Source organism: Somniosus microcephalus, chromosome 1, assembly GCF_052327205.1.
Source record: "Somniosus microcephalus isolate GS21.2 chromosome 1, FLI_Smic_1.0, whole genome shotgun sequence".
Lineage (NCBI taxonomy): Eukaryota > Metazoa > Chordata > Chondrichthyes > Squaliformes > Somniosidae > Somniosus > Somniosus microcephalus.
The window spans coordinates 263,573,139-263,595,743 of record NC_140987.1 but is presented as its reverse complement, the minus strand read 5'-3'; the positions used below and the strand labels follow the sequence as shown (position 1 = coordinate 263,595,743).

At 46.2% G+C, this 22,605-nt stretch overlaps 1 protein-coding gene across 3 annotated transcripts in view; it reads left to right on the top strand.

Annotated features, from left to right (window-relative positions):
• Positions 1 to 22,605, top strand: part of palm2akap2 (PALM2 and AKAP2 fusion) — a 391,333-nt gene that overhangs the window by 212,623 nt on the left and 156,105 nt on the right. For all 3 annotated transcript variants that reach the window (XM_085993245.1, XM_085993256.1, XM_085993267.1), the window contains one exon: positions 9,396 to 9,526. In XM_085993245.1, the coding sequence (XP_085849371.1) occupies positions 9,396 to 9,526 (131 nt within the window). The remainder of the gene's footprint in view (positions 1 to 9,395; positions 9,527 to 22,605) is intronic.

Below are 22,605 nucleotides of genomic sequence, written 5' to 3'. Positions count from 1 at the left end.
TCTGGCCTTTTGGGTGTCCCTGATTTTTTTCGCTCCACCATTGGTAGCCGTGCCATCAGCTGCTAGGCCCTAAACACTGGAATTCCCTCCCTAAACCTCTCCGCCTTGTTAGATCCGTGATTCTGAGGGTATGCTGTGATTCAATAACTACACGGATGCTGTAACTTAACAATAAACAGGTCTTTACTGGAGGAGGGTAGTCTCAAGACTGGGGGTACAGAGGCATGCGCAAGCTTATATACAGGTGTGGTCACTGTCGGTACTACAGTATACAGGAGCTGTAAAAGTAGTTCTGTCTTAAAGGCACATACACTACAATTCCTCCCCTTTTAGATTAGTAGCACCCTTAATATTCAAATAACAATTAACACTTTAACAGGTACATTAAACAACAATAGTTCATTTATAGATTCAGTCTTTGGGGCGGCTTCCTGACCCTTTCGGGATAGCGCCTTTCCTGATGTTCTTGTTCTTGGTGCCGAGGCGATTCTGACCCCTTTCCATCGGGTAGTTCATCGGGTTCCACTGCTACTGGTTCTGAGGTAGATGCTACCGGTATGTCGGGTTCATCCCCAGGTACTCGAGACATGGGGTTGACGCGTTCCTGTGACGCTAAGATCTGATCGACGTGGCGTCACACAATGTTCTCCCCGACATCTACTGTGTACATTAATGGCCCCTGCCTCGTGCATATCATTCCGGGTTGCCATTTCTCTGTTCAGTAGTCACGGGCCAAGACTGGTTGCCCTACATTGAAGCTCCTTGTCGGCTTCTCATTGATGTGCTGGAATTCTTTGTCCTCAACATTTCTTCGCACATTTGGTCTGAGCAAGTCCAGACGAGATCTCAACCTTCGGTTAAAGAACATCACGGCCGGGGTCTGGTTGGTAACTGCATATGTCGCATTTCGGTAGGCTAATAAGAAATTGTCCATCTTATGCTGTAGTGGAATTTCATCGTCGCACATGGCCTTTATCGCCTTCTTAAAGGTTTGTACGAACCTCTCAGCCAATCCATTCGTGGCTGGATGATACGGGGCGGATGTGTAATGTCTTACCCCATTCCTTCTCATAAATTTTTGAAACTCGTCGGACACAAACTGTGGTCCATTATCAGGGCAAATCTGCTCTGGCAAACCGTTTCTGGCAAATATGGTCCGTAGGACTGCAATCGTTTTCTCTGTAGTGGTTGAAGACATTTTTATCACCTCAGGCCACTTTGAATGAGCATCCACTGCTATTAAGAACATTGAGTCCATGAATGGACCAGCGAAATCAATATGCACCCGTTGCCATGGAGAGGAGGGCCACTCCCATGGGTGTAGAGGGGCATGTGGTGGTGCATTTTGGACCTTCTGGCATCCTAAGCAGCGCTTAGATAGTTCTTCGATTTGTTGATCGATTCCCGGCCACCACACATAAGCCCTAGCAAGGCTTTTCATTTTCACTCCCCCCAGATGACCTTCATGTAGCTCATTTAGCATTCTCTCCCTTAACTTGGGTGGAATCACCACTCTGGATCCACACATCACTGTCCCCTGGCATACTGACAGTTGTTCCCTTCTGGATGAGAATGCTGGCAACAGTGAGTCGCCATGTGGTGGCCATCCCCTCACCGTCAAATCATATACCCAAGACAGCGTCGGATCATTGCGGGTCTCCTTCTCTATATCCACGTTCGTTACTGGCAATCGCTCAATTATTGACGAATAAAATATCTCGATAGGGTCCACTGCTGGTGCTTCCTCCACGGTAGGCAGTGGCAGGTGCAATAGCCCATCAGCGTTCCCATGCTGTTTCGTGCCTTTATATTCTATTTCATATTGATTCACCCCTAGACACAGGGACCATCTTTGTAACCGTTGTGCAGTCATCACTGGAACGCCCTTCTTAGGATTAAAGATGGAGACAAGTGGTTGGTGGTCAGTCAGCAAGGTGAACTTCTGCCCATGCAGATAGTGGTTGAATTTTTTTACTCCCCATACTAGGCTGAGGGCCTCCCTGTCAATCTGGGCATAGTTGCGCTCGGCTGAGGTTAGTGACCGAGACGCAAAGGCTACTGGCCTCTCCAACCCATCTGGGAATTTGTGCGACAGCACCGCTCCAATACCATAGGGTGACGCATCACATGCCAAACGAATTGGTAGTGCTGGGTTGAAATGGGCCAACACCTCTTTTGATGTGATCAATTCTTTACACTTCTGGAAAGCTCGTCTACGTTCGTCATCCCACTTCCATGGTACCCCTGTTTGCAGTAGTGTGTTCAGTGGGTGTAATACCATGGACAAATTTGGTAAGAATTTGTGGTAGTAGTTTACCAGCCCGAGGAACGACCTCAGATGTGACACATTTTCCGGTGCTGGAGCCTTGACTACTGCCTCAATCTTGTCAGGGGACTTATGTAACCCCTCTTCATCGATGACGTGGCCACAATACGAGATCTGTTTCTGGAAAAACTCGCACTTGTGGCGATTAGCTTGTAGCCCATACTCCTTTAATCTGGTGAGCACCTTCTCCAAGTTGGCGAGGTGATCACTGTCATTTTCGCCCGTGACCAAGATGTCGTCCAAATAACACTGGGTCCCTGGAATCCCTTGCAGGACCTGATCCATCACCCTTTGCCAGATAGCCGGAGCCGAGGCTACTCCGAACACCAGCCGGTTGTATTGATAGAGAACTTTATGAGTGTTAATCGTAAGGTATTGTTTCGAAGCTTCTTCTACCTCCATTTGCAAGTACGCCTGGGCTAGATCAATTTTGGTGAAGCGTTTACCTCCAGATAGCGAGGCGAAAATATCCTCAATTCGTGGAAGCGGATATTGTACCGTGTGAAGGACTGGGTTCACCGTCACCTTAAAATCCCCACAGATGCGGACCTTCTTTGGTTCCCCAGGCGTATTACTCAACGACCTCTTCATTACAGGAACGATGGGTGTAGCCCACTCGCTCCAGTCCACTTTGGACAGTACTCCTGAACGTTCCAACCCTTCCAACTCTGCTTCAACAGCTGGTCTGATTGCATAAGGCACTGGTCTGGCCTTAAGAAACTTTGGGCTTGCATTTTCCTCTATTTTAATCATTGCTGTTATGCCTTTCAGTGTTCCTAGTCCCTCCTGGAACACTTCTTTTGCGTCAGTTAGCATTTTTGACAGTCGTCCAGGTGTGACGTCGTCATCCTTTTTGGCCTCAACCTTCAGTGCCTGTATGGAATGCCAATCTAATTGTATCTTCCGGATCCATTCATGTCCTAGCAGTGGTGGTCCTCCATCTGGCAATATATATATATCCATTTTAGGTATTTCCTGGCCTTTATATATCACTTTCACCCTTATTTTTCCTTTGGGGTAGACTTTTTGCCCCATATACGTCTTCAAGACAATCTCTGTAGCTTTCAAGGGTATATGTGAAAATAGCCGCTTGTAGTCCCTTTGGTTTATGACTGTTAGGGCTGATCCTGTGTCCAATTCCATTTTCACTTGGACTCCGTCTATCTTGAGTGTAACCCAGATAGTCTGGTGATCCTCCATTTCGGTTACCTTATCTAGTTTCAGACAACCCAGCTCCTTGCTTCCGGAGTCTGTGTCACTTTTCTGTTCGTCTGAACCACTGTCCATCACCTGGTGTACCTTTTTGTACTTCTCCTGTGGAGATTTCTTACTGTTGGTTTTCTTCCCAGACCTGCAGACTCTTGCTATGTGTCCTGCTTTCCCACACTGTCTGCACACTTGGTCCTTGAACCAACAATCCTTCTGGTCATGTGTTGTTCTGCCGCAGCGATAGCACTTCCCTGTTCCATAGGACATTTCATTGGTGCCATATTCTTGCGGTCTCCATTGTATCTCTGCAGCGCCCCTTGCGGCTGCTTTGTGTGATACTGCCATACTGAAATCTTTGTCCAGCGTAAGATCCTTTTCTGATAGAAGCCGTTTCTGGGTTCCTTCACTTTGTAGCCCACGCACAAACTTGTCCCTTAACGTATCTGCATGTCCCACTCCAAACTGGCAGTGTTTCGATAGCTTGCACAGTTCCATTAGGTACTCAGCATTGCTTTCGTCTTTGTGTTGGTTCCTTTTATGGAACTTAAATCGTTCTGCTATCAGCAGCGGTGTGGGGTTTAAGTGGTCCTGTAGGAGTTCTACTATGCTTTCGAAATTCTTGTTCAGTGGCTTCTCTGGGGTTATTAGATTTTGCAGTAACCCATAAGTTTTTGCACCCATGGAATTTAACAAAACCAGTGCTTTATTAGCATCTGGCACTTCATTCGCCCTGCAGTACACCTCAATACGTTCCACATATGTCGCCCAATCTTCGACTTCATTGTCGAACGTAGAGATACTTTCACTCTTCGGCATCCCTGGGTGTGAGTTAACTGTCAAAAATGGCGCCTCCCACACTTCCCCTTCTTCTCCGCTGGCACAAAATGGCGTCTCCCGCGCTTTCCTTCCTTCCTGCGCTCGCCCTTCTTCTCCGCTGCGGCTTATAAAAATGGCGTCTCCCGCGCTCTTCCTTCTTCTCCGCGGCTCAATGGCGTCTCCCGCGCTCTCCCTTCTTCTCCCCGCAGACCCTGTTCAGCCCGTGAGCCCTGGCTGTGCTCTGCGCGTTCTTCTCTTTATTATTTTTTTTTATTCGACGCCGCTCGGTCTTGCACCCGGCTGTTTCTTTACCCTCTCTCCCTCCGTTTTTTTTTTTCTCTCGACGCCGCTCGGTGTTCAACCCCCGGCTGCGCCCTGTGCGCTTCACCCTCTGTCTTACCCCATTGACGCTGCTCGGCTTTCCCTCCGCCGTCGGTCAGCTCCAGCCACCGCTGCCCAGGAAGGGTCTGCGCTGGACCTGTCGTCAGTCTCTTGCTGATCGTCGTGGCTGGGGAACCAAGCCCGGCTCTCCACAGCCTCCCCTGCAATGTTCACTCTCTGCCTGACGACTGGGCGGTTGCTCATAGTCGACGCCCGTGTTCCTGGCCTCGCCTTTTTTTTTAGCTGCAGGTAGATTCGAATCGACACTCATCGCCACTGTTAGATCCGTGATTCTGAGGGTATGCTGTTATTCAATAACCACACGGATGCTGTAACTTAACAATAAACAGGTCTTTACTGGAGGAGGGTAGTCTCAAGGCTGGGGGTACAGAGGCATGCGCAAGCTTATATACAGGTGTGGTCACTGTCGGTACTACAGTATACAGGAGCTGTAAAAGTAGTTCTGTCTTAAAGGCACATACACTACACGCCTCACTAACCACTCTCTCCTCCTTCAAGAGGCACCTTAAAACTGATCACTTTGACCAAGCATTTTGTCAACTATCCTAATATCTTCTTATGTAGCTCAGTGTCAAATTTTGTTTGAAGCGCTATAAAAATGCGCTGTGAAGCACCTTGAGATGTTTCACCATGTGAAAGGTGCTATATAAATGCAAATTATTATTTTTGTTGTATGTCATAGAGTCAGAACGGCACAGAAGGAGGCCATTCAGCCCATCGAGTCCATGTAGAGCAATCCAGTCAGTCCCATTCCCCCGCTTGTCAATGGGATTTGCAAATTGAATGCAAATTCCTGATGAATTACAAGCAGTCTTGTGCTGTGGACTCACGGCAACAAGGAACTGAGATGAAATTGCTCCGGTTCGCTGGCGCATTACCTTTACAACCAACAGAGAGAGGAGAATTTCACCCCATTAGTCTGCAATGGATAGAGAAACCCAGAGCTGAAAGGGCAAGTGCTCTATTTTTGAAACAATACAAAAACCCGGCGCAATATGTCACCTATTACAAAATCAGCCATGATCTTATTGAATGGCGGAGCAGGCTCGAGGGGCCGTATGGTCGACTCCTGCTCCTGTTTCTTACCATCTTAATCCTTAACTGGTTCCACATGGCATTTAAAAAAAAGTTGTATCAACTGCTTTACAGCAATATTCCACAGGCAACAGGAGGAGAATATGACTGCCAAAAAAATATGTAACAAAAATTGAGTACTGCTGCAAAATATGGACTTAAATCAAGTCAAACATTCCAATAAATCTGTTGAGCAGATGAATTGAGCGTGCCAACTGATGACATTTTGTAGGTATGATTATTAACAGATGACCCATCAGCTGATGAATGGGATCAGTCTACTGTAAAGGAGTGCCTAATGCTGGTCCACAGAGAGGCCTGTTCAGGTTAGATCAGATCACAGAAGCAGTGGAGGACTGTTGTTTGTGCTGATGTCAATCTCAGTAATGTTGCTCATATCAAATATTCATTAACGACTCCTTGTGAAGATTTTACTGTAACTGCTGAATTCAGATGGAGGAGAATTTTGACACATGGCAGTTTTTTTGTCAGCACAAAGTTTCCCTTAATATAGTCCCACCACTTACACCATCCCTGCTTATCCCCAATAGCTGCCTATATGGGGCAAATGGTGCAGACCGTTTGCCGTTCCCATAGGCGTCAATTGCAAAAGCCCCGCTTAAACCGTATTAATCGGGCCGGTTGTTTCAGGCGGTTCGAGCAGCTTCCATTCCGACCCCCGTCCACTACCGTTAGCCGTGCAGCGCTGTGTTAATGTATTTAGATCATCCCCTAATTAAGTGTTAATTTCTGAAAGATATTCACAAACACATGCAGGCAGCAGTTCAGGAGCTTTGAAATTGACCCGGGTAGTCGGTAGGCTGCAATCGGCTTCAGTCCAACTCTTAAGAGAAGCTGGTGATTATACACACAGAGGAACAGATATAAATTTAACAAAGTTCATTTATAATTTAAATCCATAAAATTTTATTTTTATTACACAGAATTAGGCCATTCAATTCAACTATCTATGCCAGTGCCTATGCTCAACACAAGCCTCCTCTCACCCTACCAGCAGAACCTTCTATTCCTTTCTCCCTCAGGTGCTCATCCAGCTTTGCCTTAAATGCATCAGAAAATCATACTCCCTGACCAGGAATCAAACCCAGATCGCAGGCAATGAAAGTGCCAAATCCTAACCACCACACCACCAGTGAATTATATCAAGTTATTCCACTGAGTGGAATTAAGACCCTGAAGCATATTATTTGTGATTACATTCAGATGAGAGAGCAGCAACTCACTCTTTTCTCTTTAGGGCTTCCCCCTCTTAGAGGACATTATTAGGGAGTCCAATGGATTAACCGTCCACCGCGTATAGCGGGCAAATCACGTCAGCACGAATGCGCCCGCTATACGCGCTGCGGTCTGTACCAGGGATGGCTACAGAGTTGAATTTCAAACTCACATACAGAGAGGGGTTTGGATAAAATTATATCACCTGACGTCGCCATCCAAAAATAATTTATGCATGGCAGTGCTTTCAGAACTGTGAACCTGCTGACCTGCCTGGGCAATCCCTGGATCGCTGTCACACACTTAACGCCATTAATCACAGCTCAAGCGAGAAGGACAGCTTAGGTGGCACTGTTAGTAGATCATCACTGCAAAATTTAGCACGTGTCCACAGAGGATGTCAGCTTCTTTTCTTGTAGTTTATGCTTTGTCTTTGCCTCCAACACATTCTTGACTCTAAGCAAGCGGCAAGTCCCGTTTTGCTGTGGTTTCTTGACTTGAAAAATTTCTTTCTGACAGTCGATTTGCAAATGACGGTTGATTCTTTGCCTTTTCTATTTGGAATGTATAAAAATATCTTGGCGGTTTGTTTGGGCACTCGATGTTTCAGTGAAGCCTGAAAGATATCCCGATTTAACCCCCTCTGTTCACTGATCTGGGCTGAGCAAACATTTGATTAAAACACTGGACTGTGCACATAGGGAACAGGAGGAGGCCATTCAGCCCCTCGAGCCTGTTCCACCATTCAGTGAGATCATGGCTGAATCTGTACCTCAACTCCATCCACCCGTCTTCGCTCCATATCCCTTAATACACCTAACTAACAAAAATCTATCAATCTTAATTCTGAAATTTTCAATTGACCCCCAGCCTCAACAGCTTTCTGGGGGAGAGAGTTCTAGATTTCCACTACCCTTTATGTGAAGAAGTGCTTCCTGACATCACCCCTGAATGGCCCAGCTCTAATTTTAAAGTTATGCTCCCTTGTTCTGGACTCTCCACACCAGAGGAAACAGTTTCTCTCTATTTTTCTCTTTTGGGACATTTTACTACGGTAACGGCGCTGTATAAATGCATGTTGTTATTATTGTTGGACTAATCCTCATTTTTTTTGTCCTGGGTAATGACCATTAATCAATCAAGTTAACAATAGCTATGAATGAGTGTGGTGAGACCAACGTGCTACCAGTGACATTTGACAGGGGAACTTTTATTTTATTCATAATAAAAACGAAATTGAAACATGAGAACAGTTGTGAAAATGTTTGCAGATGTGTCCGTCTGCTGCAGCGCGAGGTTGCAAAGGCATCCGTCCTGCAGAGTGGCTCCACAGCTGGCGTTTGAGCCCTGCTCAGCCAGAAAACCCCCAAATATGGGCATGTTGCCTGAGTGACTGAATCTAGCAGATCAACAGAGCCATTCAGATCAATTGCATTTCCCATTAGCAGGCCTCAAACCAATCTCAGAGAGAAAAATTTATTTCCTAAATGATTGAATTTGTTTCAGAATTACAACAACAACTTGCATTCATATAACCCCCTTAACGTAGTAAAACATCCCAAGGCGCATCACAGGAACGATTACCAAATTTGACATCAAGCCACAGAAGGAAATATTAGGACAGGTGACCAAAAGCTTGGTCAAAGAGGTTGGTTTTAAGGAGCATCTTAAAGGAATTTACTAGAATGATTCCAGGGATGAGGAATTACAGTTATGTGGATAGACTGGAGAAGCTGGGGTTGTTCTCCTTGGAGCAGAGAAGGCCAAGAGGAGATTCGATAGAGGTGTTTAAAATCATGAAGGGTTTAGATAGAGTAAATAAAGAGAAGCAGTTTCCAGTGGCTGAAGAGTCGATAACCAGAGGGCACAGATTTAAGGTGATTGGCAAAAGAACCAGAGGCGACATGAGGAAAAACCTTTTTACACAACGAGTGGTTAGGATTTGGAATGCACTGACTGATAGGGCGATGGAAACAGATTCAATAGTAGCTTTCAAAATGGAATTGGATAAATACTTGAAGGAGAAAAAATTGCAGGGATATGGGGAATGAGCCAGGGAGTGGGACTAACGGGATTGCTCTTCAAAAGAGACGGCTCAGACTCGATGGGCCGAATGGCCTCCTTCCGTGCTGTATTATTCTATAATTCTATACAGGAGGAGAGAGAGGTGGAGAGGTTTAGGGAGAGAATTCCAGAGCTTAGGGCCTAGGCTGCTGAAGGCACGACTACCAATGATGGAGCGATTAAAATCGGGGATTAACATCACTGGCTTTTGAATTCTCTGTTTTGCAGAGTAACGTTTTCATCAGATCTTTCTTCCCTTCCTACCCAGTCCAAAGCCATGAGAGAGAGGTGGCTGCTGCAAGGAATCCCTCCCGCATCGGCTGAAGAGGAAGACGCCAGAAGCAAGCAGATCCAGTTGGATGAGAACAAGTCAAAGAAACTGGAGGAAGCCATTCACAGGTCAGACGGACAAAAACAAATAATAACACTGCTCTGCCTGTTATCGTTTAATGATCCACTTTTCCGCTAAAACAACAAACCAAAATCTCAAAGTTGGAGCAATGGATTCTGGTTCGCGTGTTGAAGGGTGCATTTACACAACAAGAAACATATACCAGATGTAGAGTAAATGACACAAAAAGAAAATACTGCAGATGCTGGAAATCTGAAATTAAAACAGAAAATGCTGGAGATACTCAGCAGGTCAGGCAGCAACTGTGAAGAGAGAAACAGAGTTAATGTTTCAGGTTGATGACCTTTCGTCAGAACTGGAAAAAAGCAGGAAATGGAACATCCTTTGTTTCTAAACCTGTCCCTTTACCATCTCCTTTTGCCTTGAATATCTCTTAATGTCTCTTAACTTCTCCTGCCTTCTATCCTATCACAGACCTTCCTTTTTGTTCTTTCATCTCCTCCCCCTCTCCCTGCCCCTCCTCTTGCTTAAAAATCTGTTCCATTTCCTGCTTTTTTCCAGTTCTGACGAAAGGTCATCGACCTGAAACGTTAACTCTGTTTCTCTCTTCACAGAAGCTGCCTGACCTGCTGAGTATCTCCAGTATTTTCTGTAGAGTAAATGATGGCTGGCTGCTCTCTCACTCATGGCTCAGCTGATAAGGAGCCCTTCCTGGTGCTGAACTCAGCCAAAGAGAGAAGGAAGGTCCCAGCTTCTGATTCCCAGGCTGTGCCGAGTTCATTGATGGCAGCCAGGCTAGTGGTAGAAAAGTTCAGATTGACCTTAACGCCCTGTTTTAGAAAGTTGCCAGCATTCCATAGCAAAGTGCAGCAATAAAACCCTCCAAAATCCACAGCTGGCTACCTCACTGGGGCATTACAATTGGGGTCAGAGCCCCCGGACTAAGAGAAGTTAGCATTAGCCAAGGCTTTTCTATGCCTCACCGCTATCCAGTGACCTCTGGTGGAGATTGCATCGGTGAGCCAACTTGGGTGATTGGACTTGGCCGCGGTGCGCCGCCTCGCTCGGTGGAATAGTCTGCCAACAATCACGGCCCAGGTTGACGTGTGAAGAACGCCCATTTGGCCAAGGCACTGAGGGTGTCAAATGCCTGTGGACCCAAGCTCCTGCAGGAGTCAGTGCGTTTGGCAGAGGGAAGGATGGACGGAAAGTGGAGGTCAACACAAGAGGCTGGCAGGGAAATAAAAGTCGATGATTGAAGCAAAGGGTTCTGATGGCATAAACCCCAGGCCTAAAGCTTGAATAGTTTATAATATCATCAGAACCCTATGGCTTAAATACTTGACAGCCATTTCCTATTATCGAAAGTGCTGTTTGCAACTCAAAGTTGCTTCAGGTTTTGAAGTTGAGTGACTTGTCACTTCTGCTCAGACAGCTCCCACAATGTCAACAAAATTATTTATAATACTTTCCTTAAATTCTGGACCTGGAGGAGGTTTCTGGTAATAATAGCTGTGCAGTTAATAGAGATTTCCTAACATGAAATATTAGTGGAACCGATTCCATTTGATAATGTAACAAAGCAATATGCCAATAAGTGGGACAACCTCCATCTAAATATAAAACTTCTTTTATTTTTGCAAAGTAACTCAATAATCTTATCAAAGACACTTTTCATCTCTCATTCTATTCCAGTAGTTGACTTTGAATTAGTGGTTTAAGTCCAAGGTATAAGAATAGACACAGAAACAGAAGTTAGTTACAAAGGCAGGAAACCAATAGCCTGACTGTAACCCAGGTCCATCTGCACAATACAGAGTAGGAACAATTGAGTTGGAGAGGAGTTTACTTCAGCTGAGGAAAACCACTGTTAAACAGAACACATTTTTCTGTTCCAATGTCTGCCCTTTGACAAATAAGGTGGAGGGAATATCTTCCCGTGCACACTGAGGATGAACTGGTGATAGTGAATCTGTTAAATGTGACCTGATTTATGATTTCAAACAATATAAATGCGATTGGACACAGTGAGGTGCTTTGCCGAGCTTTGAATGGTAATGAGGGAAATATTGCAAATCTGCTTTGAAATGCAATTTGCACAATGCTTCTGAAAATGGCAGCATCTTGGGTTTTGATCGAGTAAATAAGGAGAAACTGTTTCCACTGGCAGGAGGGTCAGTAACCAGAGGACACAGATTTAAGGTAATTGGCAAAAGAACCAGGGGGGAAATGAGGAGAATTATTTTACACAGCGAGTTGTGATGATCTGGAATGCACTACCTGAAAGGGCGGTGGAAGCAGATTCAATAGTAACTTTCAAAAGGGAATTGGATGAATACTTGAATGGGGAAAAATTTGCTGGGCTATGGGGAAAGAGCAGGGGGAGTGGGACTAATTGGAGAGCTCTTTCAATTATTATCATTATACACCGTCACATAATTATACACTCGTGTGATTGGGGCTTGTCTTATGAGAGTCCGTCAGGTGAACTCTCTACTGATATAAAATGGCATCCGGTCCACAAAAAGAAAAGAAACAGTGGGGTGAAGAGAGCTCACAGCTGGAGTTGGTTAATGGATTTATAAAGTCCGTGGGGCTTGAAACATATTTCAGATCCTGGAATATCTTTCAGGATATTGAGTGAGACAGAGCAGAACCGACTGTTCAGATGCTGTGTTTATATCAGTCAGAAGAATTGAAAAAACTCGAATCCATTAAGTGTCCTGTTAAAGATAGTGTTAGATACACAATAAATTAGGTCGGTGTCTTGATTTATTTGGATTAGGCGTAGCATTGACGTGTTTAATGGCATCTTATAGTGGCAGCAGTGCGGCGGGGGAGGTTTTTAGAGCCATTTCTTGCACTAACTAACCAGCTGGGTTGTTTCATACATTGAACACCTGCACAAAAAGACAGACAAATAATACCAGGATTTTAATGTTAAACATAAGAACATAAAGCATGGAAAAAGTAGACCTTGCAGCACATCCAAAGGTCATGTACAATCTGCTCTATCATGGACTCCACTAGCTTTTTAACTAGCAGAATGAAAAAAAAGGAAAGAACTAACTTGCATTACTATCACACCTTTCATGGCTTCAGGATGTCCCAAAGTGCTTTATAGTCATTGAAGTACTTTTGAAGTGTAGTCACTGTTGTAATGTAGCAGCTAATTTGTGCACAGCAAGGTCTCACAAACAGCAATGAAATAAATGACCAGATTGTTCATTTTAGGTGTTGCTTGAGGGATCAATGTTGGCCAGGACACCGGGAGAACTCACCTGCTCTTCTTCGAATAGTGCCCTCGGATCTTTTAAGTCCACTTCAGAGGGCAGAGAAGGCCTCGGTTTAACGTCTCATCCGATAGCGCAACAGTCGCTCAGTACTGCACTGAAGCACCAGCTTAGATTATGTTCACAAGTATCAAGGAATGGAACTAGAACCCACAACCTTCTGACTCAGAGGCGAGGGTGTTACCCACTTTTTTTTAATACATTATTTATTGAACAAAAAACCTTTACAGCATCGTGATCATTCCATTGTATCATACAAATCCATTCCGCCGCTCTTCACAGCCATTCCTCCACCACATATTAACATCAAAACCTGAAGTTTAATTTGTCTCCCATAACATATACTAATCTATTGTACTTTAAAAATTGATCAGTAATCATGGCTCTGAATAAGGGAAGGGTACCTGATAATCCACCCATCATTTAATCTCCGGCCCTTCCCGCCACTCATGCTCCTTCCCAACCTTTTGGGCAGCTGTTGCGTTCTCCTGTAGCCTCCGGCTCTTTTTCACGTCCTGTTTGAGCCTTCCCTGCAGTTTCAGCCTCTTCCTTACATTAGGTTTGGGCCAAGGAGCTGCCCCTTCTCTCTCCTTCTGCCCCTCACTAACCTTTGCCTTTCCACATGATGCCACCCCACCCCCCACTTTCATGTCTCTGTCCCCCTCTGACTCCTCACTGTCGAGCTCTTCTGGAACCTCCCGTCCCTGCTCCTCATCAGATAGGGGGTGATTTTGTGACTGGGGGTGTATTGGAGGCGGGACAGCTGCTTGTCGGGTCGATGTCCCGCCTCCATCGATTTGTGGCCAACCCATGCTATTATCCCTTGATTGACCTTGTTAAGCCCACCCAGCAGGCTTAGCAGGCCAATCAAGGGAAAGCCGGTTGCAGAGCACGTCAACATATGATGTTTCATCTGTCAAAAATTTTTGACAGATGAATTGTCATCGTTTGACAGCTCTGTGAAGCTGTCAAACACTGACATTCTCTGCAGTTTGATGAGGTCTTGCATACAAGACCTCATCAACCTTCTTTCTTTTACAGAAATGAGATGGCTGTTGCATCTGAGAATGCAATGGCCATCTCGCATCTACATCACGGAGGGTGCGAGACTCTTTGTATAGAAACCGACTGAAGCCTGCAGGAAGAAACAAAGGTAAGTACACTTTTAAAAACACTTAGGACTTACCTCAGATACTCACCTCTATACTCTTGCACCCATCACTTACCTTCACACCACACTTTTGCACCCCCCCCGACCCCCGCAGACCCAGTACTCGCTGAGCTGAGCTGACGGGTTTTGGAGCCTTTGGGAAGCCCGCACTTGTGAGGGCAAAAAAGGGATAATCCTATTTTCTGCCTGTTAACTACCTGTAACAGGCAGTTAATAGGCTTTAATCCCTTCCTGCCTCCAAGGAGACGGGACCCGGCGCGGGACGGCTACCCGCCTCCTGGGAAGATGGCACGGAGGCGGGTTGGGGGTGGGTTTGCCACACGCCCCCAAATTCTGCCATTTTCCCAGCAGTCCCGCCTCTGTACCCGCCTCCGCAGGGCTGGCAAAATTGCCCCCATAATCTCCCTAAGAGAGTCCTCCTGCTATCACGGTTTCTCCAACTCCACTCCCTTCGGTCTCATCTCCACCGCTGACCCTTGCTCCCCGTTTCTTCTCTCCCTGGGACAATGGCGCACCTGCACCTATCTTGCTCCCTTCTGGCGTCTTTGCCTCCCCACTCCCATCCTGCTCCTGCTGCCCCTTTAAGGCTCCTGCCCCTTGCACCCTCTCCTTGTCTTGCCCCCTCCGGCACTCTGAGATGTCCGACTCCCCGTCATTTTTTGGAGTACTTACACTCCCCCCGCTCCCCCTCCCACTTCCTCTCCCCCCACGGACACCAGATTCTTTAGGGAGAGTCGAGCCATATTATGGCTTGACTCTGCCCTCGACCCGTGCTGCCCTGTGCGGCCTTTGTCCTTTTCCACCATACTTGGTGTGTTTTCCACCATCTCCATCCTGTGCTCTGCTCCACAATTTTCTGCCTCTTCCTGCGCTCTTTCCTCCTTCCATTCACCAGCTGTGTCCTCCGACTGCTCCGCTCCTCCAGGCGCTCCACTCACACCTCCTGCTCCTTCTCCTTCTCCCATCTCCTCGTCACTCAAGGGGCTTCCTTCTGCCTCACACTCACAGAGTGTGGGGCCTTTGTGACACACCCCACAACTCTCTGCTTTGCAGCTCCGAGTGATATGTCCTGACTCGCCGCAGTTATAACAGTACAAGTCTGGACAGCTTCTTACAAGATGGTCGTGTCCAAGACAATAATAACAAACCTTCACCTGGTTATCATGCAGTACCTGGAAGTACTGCACCCCTTCCATTGTCTCGAATTTCATGCTATATGGCAATGATTTCAACCCCTCTGGGAAACGCACCTTTACGTAACTGGTTTCATCTGCTACCCGCGTTCCTGGATAGTATCTCCTCTTTATTGCCGAGCAAATTTTAATGTACCACGACTCCAACTTTTTTATTAGCACGTTGTCTTCAATATAAACTAGCAGGTTTAAGAATGAGACCACCACCTCTTCAGAATATAGCAGAGATACCTCCAAGGGCTTATCTCCAACCTTCAAGCTCAGTTAAAGTCTTTCCACCTCCTCTCGGCCACTGACCGTCACCTCAAACCCAACATTCAGCTTTTGTTGGCATGGCAAAGCAGCTTCCCTCACCGAAGTCCTCATGTACCGCTTGGGTAATGTCCCAAGCTCGTATCTCCTTATCCTCGCGCTGAACCACCAGCATGGACCTGTTGGACTGAATGGCCTTTTTCTGTGCTGTAAAATTCTATGTAATGCTATGAGATGCATTTCAATGCTGCTGTGCCAAATTGAGGATACCTCCACTAACTGATGGAGCAAGACTAAAGGTGAATTATATTAATACCCATGCCTAGCCTCAGTTTTGCAAGCAGTATAATAGATATGTGGGATCGCTGCCTGGCAAAAGTACTACCTTTGCATGGATTAGCTGCTTCAAGAGCTGGACAGGCCTGTGGTCAGGAATGAAAAGGAATATTTTTATAGACGTAAGTCTAGATAGGGGTGATCAAATACTTCTTGGAACAGAATGGTTCCTGTGCTGCTGGGAGCATGAAAATGTCAGCTAGATTAGAAGTAGGGCTACAACACTGTAGCATCGATTCTCTGACCCATGCTCCCGTCTGGGAGCTCAATTTACCCTAAATATTCTCACCTGCCTTTCGGAAAAAAGGAGAAGGTTTGTCAAACTTTCCCTGTGAGGTGTCAGCTGTGGCTCAGTTGGTGGCGCTCTCTAGGTGGAAGGGGCTAGGAGTGAGCAGGTGCTGCTGGGTGCTTGATTACTGCAGGGAGTTGGAGTGAGTTTGTAAAAAGTTGGTGATGGGTTTGCTGGTGAGGGGCCTGGAGTGCCGGGCCCCTCAGAGGGCAACGTTCCCAGGATGACTTTAATCAGGGCAGAAAATGTTGGGGGAAGGGAGAAAACAAGGCCCAAAGATTTGGGCCAGGACCCCAGGAGGTTTGGAAAAGAAAAGAGGAAAAAGAGGGGGAGAGCTATAGTAATAGGGGATTCTACTGTAAGGGGAATAGATAGGCATTTCTGCGGCTGCAAACGAGACTCCAGGATGGTGTGTTACCTCCCTGGTGCAAGGGTCAAGGATGTCTCAGAGCAGCTGCAGAACATCTTGGAAGGGGAGGGTGAACAGCCAGTTGTCGTGGTACATATAGGTACCAACGACATAGGTAAAAAGCGGGATGAGGCCCTAAAAGCGGAATATAGGGAGTTAGGAGGTAAATTAAAAAATAGGACCTCAAAGGTAGCAATCTCAGGATTGCTACCAGTGCCACGTGCTAGTCAGAGTAGAAATAGAAGGATATTTCAGATGAATACATGGCTAGAGGAATGGTGCAAGGGGGAGGGATTCAAATTCCTGAGACATTGGAACCGGTTCTGGGGGAGGTGGGACCAGTTCAAACCGGACGGTTTGCACCTGGGCAGGGCCGGGACCGATGTCCTAGGGGGAGTGTTTGCTAGTGCTCTGGGGGAGGGTTTAAACTAAAATGGCAGGGGGTTGGGAACCTGAGCAAGGGGACAGAGGAAAGGGAAACAAGGATAATAGCAAAAGATAGGAAGGAGAAAAACAAAAGTGGCAGTCAGAGAAATCAATGGTTTAAATCAAACATGGTCTCAGTAAATAATAATTCTAATAGGTGTAAGAGCATTAAAAAAACAAGCCTGAAGGCTTTGGCCTAGAAACTCGGTGGAGGCCCAAATGGGGCACCAAGCTCGCCTGGGTGCTGGAATTACCGCTGCGATCGGAGCCGTTGCGTCCGCCGGAAATTCAGCTTGAGCGCCCCAAGAGGGACGCGGGGCGCTGCTCGAGGTGCCCCGCGTCCCTCTTGGGGCGCTGAAACTGAATATCACAGCGCAATGTGCCGCAGCGCCACACGCTGCGGTGCGGCGCGCTGCGGTACTGCAGGCCTTCCTCCACTTCTTAAGGGGGAGGGGCCTGCACCAGCGCGATGACCGATCGCGAGTGCCGGCAAAAGAGCCGAGCACCGAGAGAAGTGCCGGGCTCTCGGGACACAGCCGGCACTGCCCAGGGTGGGGGAATCAGGAGGCTGGGGACGGAGGTGCTGGCAGCCGGCCAATGAAAAAAATGGCCGCCCCGCACCTCCACCTTAATTTGCGCCACTACCGCCACAGGTAGGCCCCGTGAACCAGGCGCGATTTGTGAATGGCATTACAGAGGCGGGCGCTACCAAATATCGCGATCGGGGCAGTAGCGGGGCGCTGCGCACACCGATGACATCATCGGTGGTGGCGCAGCGCTACAGGCTAACGCTGCCATTAGCGCCCCGCTAAATATCGCGGGAGGCGTGGCCAGTGGCACTAAAGCCACTGAGTGCCCTCTTTAGGCGCTAACTGGTGGCACAGCCCACCGAATTTCTAGGCCTTTGTGTCTTAATGTGAGGAGCATTCATAATAAGGTGGATGAATTAGCTGCGCAAATAGAGATAAACGAATATGATTTGATTGGGATTACGGAAACATGGCTCCAGGGTGGCCAAGGCTGGGAACTCAACATCCAGGGGTATTCAATATTCAGGAAAGATAGGCAAAAAGGAAAGGGAGATGGGGTAGCATTGCTGGTTAAGGAAGGGATTAACACAATTGTAAGGAAGAATATTAGCTCTGATGATGTGGAATCTGTATGGGTAGAACTGAGAAATACCAAGGGGCAGAAAACGTTAGTGGGAGTGGTATAGAGACCTCCAAACAGTAATGCGGAGGTTGGGGACGGCATTAAAAGGGAAATTAGAGAAGCGTACAATAAGGGCATAGCAGTCATCATGGGTGACTTTAACCTACATATAGATTGGGCTCACCAAATTAGTAACAATACTGTGGAGGAGGAATTCCTGGAGTGTTTAAGGGATGGTTTCCTGGACCAATATGTTGAGGAACCAACCAGAGATCAGGCCATCTTAGACTGGGTATTATGTAATGAGAAAGGATTAATTAGCAATCTTGTTGTACGAGGCCCCTTGGGTCGGAGTGATCATAATATGATCGAATTCTTCATTAAGATGGAGAATGAACCAGTCGACTCAGAGACTAGGGTCCTAAATTTAAATAAAGGAAACTACGATGGTCTGAGGCGCGAGTTGGGTAGGATTAATTGGGGAATGTCACTCAAAGGGTTGACGGTGGATAGGCAATGGCAAATATTCAAAGACCGCATGGATGAACTACAGAATTTGTTCATCCCAGTTTGGCATAAAAATAAAACAAAAAAGGTGACTCAACCGTGGTTAACAAGGGAAATTAGGGATAGCATAAGATCCCAGGAGAAGACATAAAAATTGGCCAGAGAAAGCAGCAAACCTGAGGATTGGGAGCAGTTTAGGATTCAGCAAAGGAGGACAAAGGGATTAATTAAGAGGGGGAAAATAGAGTATGAGAGTAAGCTTTCAGGGAACATAAAAACAGACTGTAAAAGCTTCTATAGATATGTGAAGAGAAAAAGATTGGTGAAGTCAAGCGTAGGTCCCTTGCAGTCAGAATCAGGGGAATTTAATAATGGGGAACAAAGAAATGGCAGACCAATTAAATACATATTTTGGTTCTGTCTTCACAAAGGAGAACACAAATAACCTCCCAGAGATGTCGGGGAACATAGGGTCTGATGAAAGGGAGGAACTGAAAGAAATCAGTATTTGTAGGGAAATGGTGCTAGGGAAATTGATGGGATTGAAGGCCGATAAATCCCCAGGGCCTGATAATCTACATCCTAGGGAAGTGGCCCTAGAAATAGTTGATGCTTTGCTGATCATCTTCCAGCATTCGATGGAATCTGGAACAGTACCCATGAATTGGAGGGTAGCTAATGTTACCCCACTATTCAAAAAAGGTGGTAGAGAGAAAACGGGGAATTACAGACCGGGAAGCCTGACATCGGTAGTGGGGAAAATGCTAGAGTCCATTACAAAAAATGTAATAGCAGAGCACTTGGAAAACAGTGACAGGATCGGACAAATTCAACATGGATTTACAAAAGGTAAATCGTGCTTGACTAATCTACTGGAATTTTTTGAGGATGTAACTGGTAAAATAGATAAGGGAGAACCAGTGGCTGTGGTGTATTTGGACTATCAGAAGGCTTTCGATAAGGTCCTGCATAAGAGATTAGCGTGTAAAGTTAAGGCACATGGGATTGGGGGCAAGGTATTGACTTGGATAGAGAACTGGTTGGCAGACAGAAAGCAAAGAGTTAGAATAAACGGGTCTTTTTCCGAGTGGCAGGCAGTGACTAGTGGGGTACCACAGGGATCGGTCCTTGGACCCCAGCTATTCACAATATATATTAATGATCTAGACAAGGGAACTAGATGTAATATCTCCACATTTGCAGATGACACAAAGCTGGGTGGGCATGTCTGCTGTGAGGAGGATGCCGAGAAACTCCAGGATGATTTGGACAGGTTGGGTGATTGGGCAAAAGCATGGCAGATGCAATATAACGTGGATAAATGCGAGGTTATCCACTTTGGTGGCAAAAACAGGAAGGCAGATTATTATCTGAATGGCAATAGATTGGGAGAAGGGGAAGTGCAACGAGACCTGGGTGTCCTTGTGCACCAGTCGCTGAAGGTAAGCATGCAGGTGCAGCAGACGGTTAAGAAGGCAAATGGCATGTTGGCCTTCGTAGCGAGAGGGTTTGAGTACAGGAACAAGGATGTCTTGCTGCAGTTGTACAGGGCCTTGGTGAGACTACATCTTGAGTATTGTGTGCAGTTTTGGTCGCCTTATCTGAGGAAGGGTGTTCTTGCCACGGAAGGAGTTCAGCGAAGATTCGCCAGGCTGATACCTGGGATGGCAGGAATGACGTATGAGGAGACATTGGGTCGATTGGGCTTGTACTCGCTGGAATTTAGAAGAATGGGAGGGGATCTCATTGAAACTTATAAAATTCTGACAGGACTGGACAGACTAGATGCAGGAAGGATGTTCCCGATGGTCGGGGAGTCCAGAACCAGGGGTCACAGTCTAAGGATAAGGGGTAGGCCATTTAGTACAGAAATGAGGAGGAATTTCTTCACCCAGAGAGTGGTGAACCTGTGGAATTCTCTATCACAGAAGGCAGTAGAGGCCAATACATTAAATATATTCAAGAAGGAGTTGGATATATTTCTTAAGGCTAAAGGGATCAAGGGGTATGGGGAGAAAGCAGGGACCGGGTACTGAATTTGGATGATCAGCCATGATCACATTGAATGGCGGAGGAGGCTCGAGGGGCCGAATGGCCTACTCCTGCTCCTATCTTCTATGTTTCTATGTTTCTATGTACCCCACACGAGCCTCCTCCTGCCCTACTTTATCTCACCCTATCAACATATCCATCTATTCCATTCTCCCTCATGTACTTATCTAGCATTCCCTTAAATACATCTATGCTCTTCACCTCAACCACTCCATGTGGTAGCGAGTTCCACATTCTCACCATTCTCTGAGTAAAGAAGTTTCTCCTGAATTCCTTATTGGGTTGATTAGTGACTATCTTATATTTATGGCGTCTAGTTTTGGACTCCTCCCACAGGTGGAAACATCCCTTATTATTTAATATATAAAAAGCTATAAAAATGAGTATAATACACTGTGGTTATTTTATGTCAAATACAGTATGAAAATATTCATTTGCAGAGTTTATCTTGACATCATTCCTTTTTGATCTGCATCATTTGAAAAAAAAACATCTTATTTTTATTTCCATGTGAGGAAGAGTCTAGATAAGACTCAAATATTGCTCATTGACGTGAAGTGAATTGTTTACTCAGCGAGTTGTGATGATCTGGAATGCACTGCCTGAAAGGACGGTGGAAGCAGATTCAGACGTAACTTTCAAAAGGGAATTGGATAAATAGTTGAAAAGGGAAAGTTTGCTGGGCTCTGTGGAAAGAGCGGGGGGGAGTGGGGGCGGGTCAGTTGGAGGCGGGTGACGAAGCCTCCAGGAATATGTCAAACCAGAGTTGGCAACCCTAGGTCATGTCCACATGGCACCAGCAACATCGAGCCAGCCTAATCCATATCTGACCCTGTCACATATGCACGCTACAACAATGATTACCATCCTACCAACTTGTGTGAGGCGTTTACAGAATAGCTTGTCAGCAGCTCATTATCCGACATTGCAGGAAACCAGCAGTCATCGTTCCGTGAAAAGATTTGCCAACGATAATTACTGAATGTAGTATGATTTCAGTAAACAATGCCGTGTAACAGTTGTGTCCCAGTAGAGAGTTGTTAACCCCTTCTGGTGCGTGGCTCGCAAGCAAGGCTAGACGATCATCAGGTTTAAAGCCACGCTTTGACAGAGGCTTCCTGGTTACTGTTAGAGTAATAGAGAATAATAAATCTGCTAGAATAGGCAACGGTGAAGTTAGAACAGGATGAAAAACTGTCTGCGAAGACGTCTGAAGAGATTTCAACCATTTGACTTTGGCCATATATTCTGACTGGATGCCTGTCAGCTTCCTGCTTAAGGGAATGTTGGTTTGATGCCAAAAGGGGAATTGCTTGAGATGAAAACGTTGGATGTGGTTCACTGGTATCAATACGGATTTGAAAAGTGCCAGACGACACCAGACGAGACAGGAGTATTGGCTGTGGATCAGAAGAGATGGATTACAGTAGCTGAGAGAGGCCACTCTTCAGAAGCATGCTCAGGAATGATAATAATGTCAACCAAAGCTGGTGGAAGTACTTTCAGAAAGTAACGTGCTGTATACATTAACTTAGGCAACTCCGTAAGGGCAAGCACAACTGGAAAGAGTTGACTTTTTATGTGTATGGACATCCCATAAACTTGGAGAACTTTGCAAAGAAGAAAGAAAGCAAGACTTGCATTTATATAGCACCTTTCATGACCTCAGGACGTCCCAAAGTACTTTACAGCCAATGAAGTACTTTTGAAGTGTAGTCACTGTTGTAATGTAGGAAATGCGGCAACCAATTGGCGCACAGCAAGCTCCCACAAACAGCAATGAGATAATGACCAGGTAATTTCTTTCAGTGATGTTATTTGAGGGATAAATATTAGTTAGGACTCCCCTGCTCTTTTTCGAAATAGTGCCTTGCAATCTTTTACGTCCACCTGAGAGGGCAGACGGGGCCTCAGTTTAACGTCTCGTCTGAAAGACGGCACCTCCGACAGTGGAGCACTCCCTCAGTACTGCACTGGGAGTGTCAGTCTGGATTTTGTGCTCAAGTCTCTGGAGTGGGACTTGAACCCACAACCTTCTGACACAGA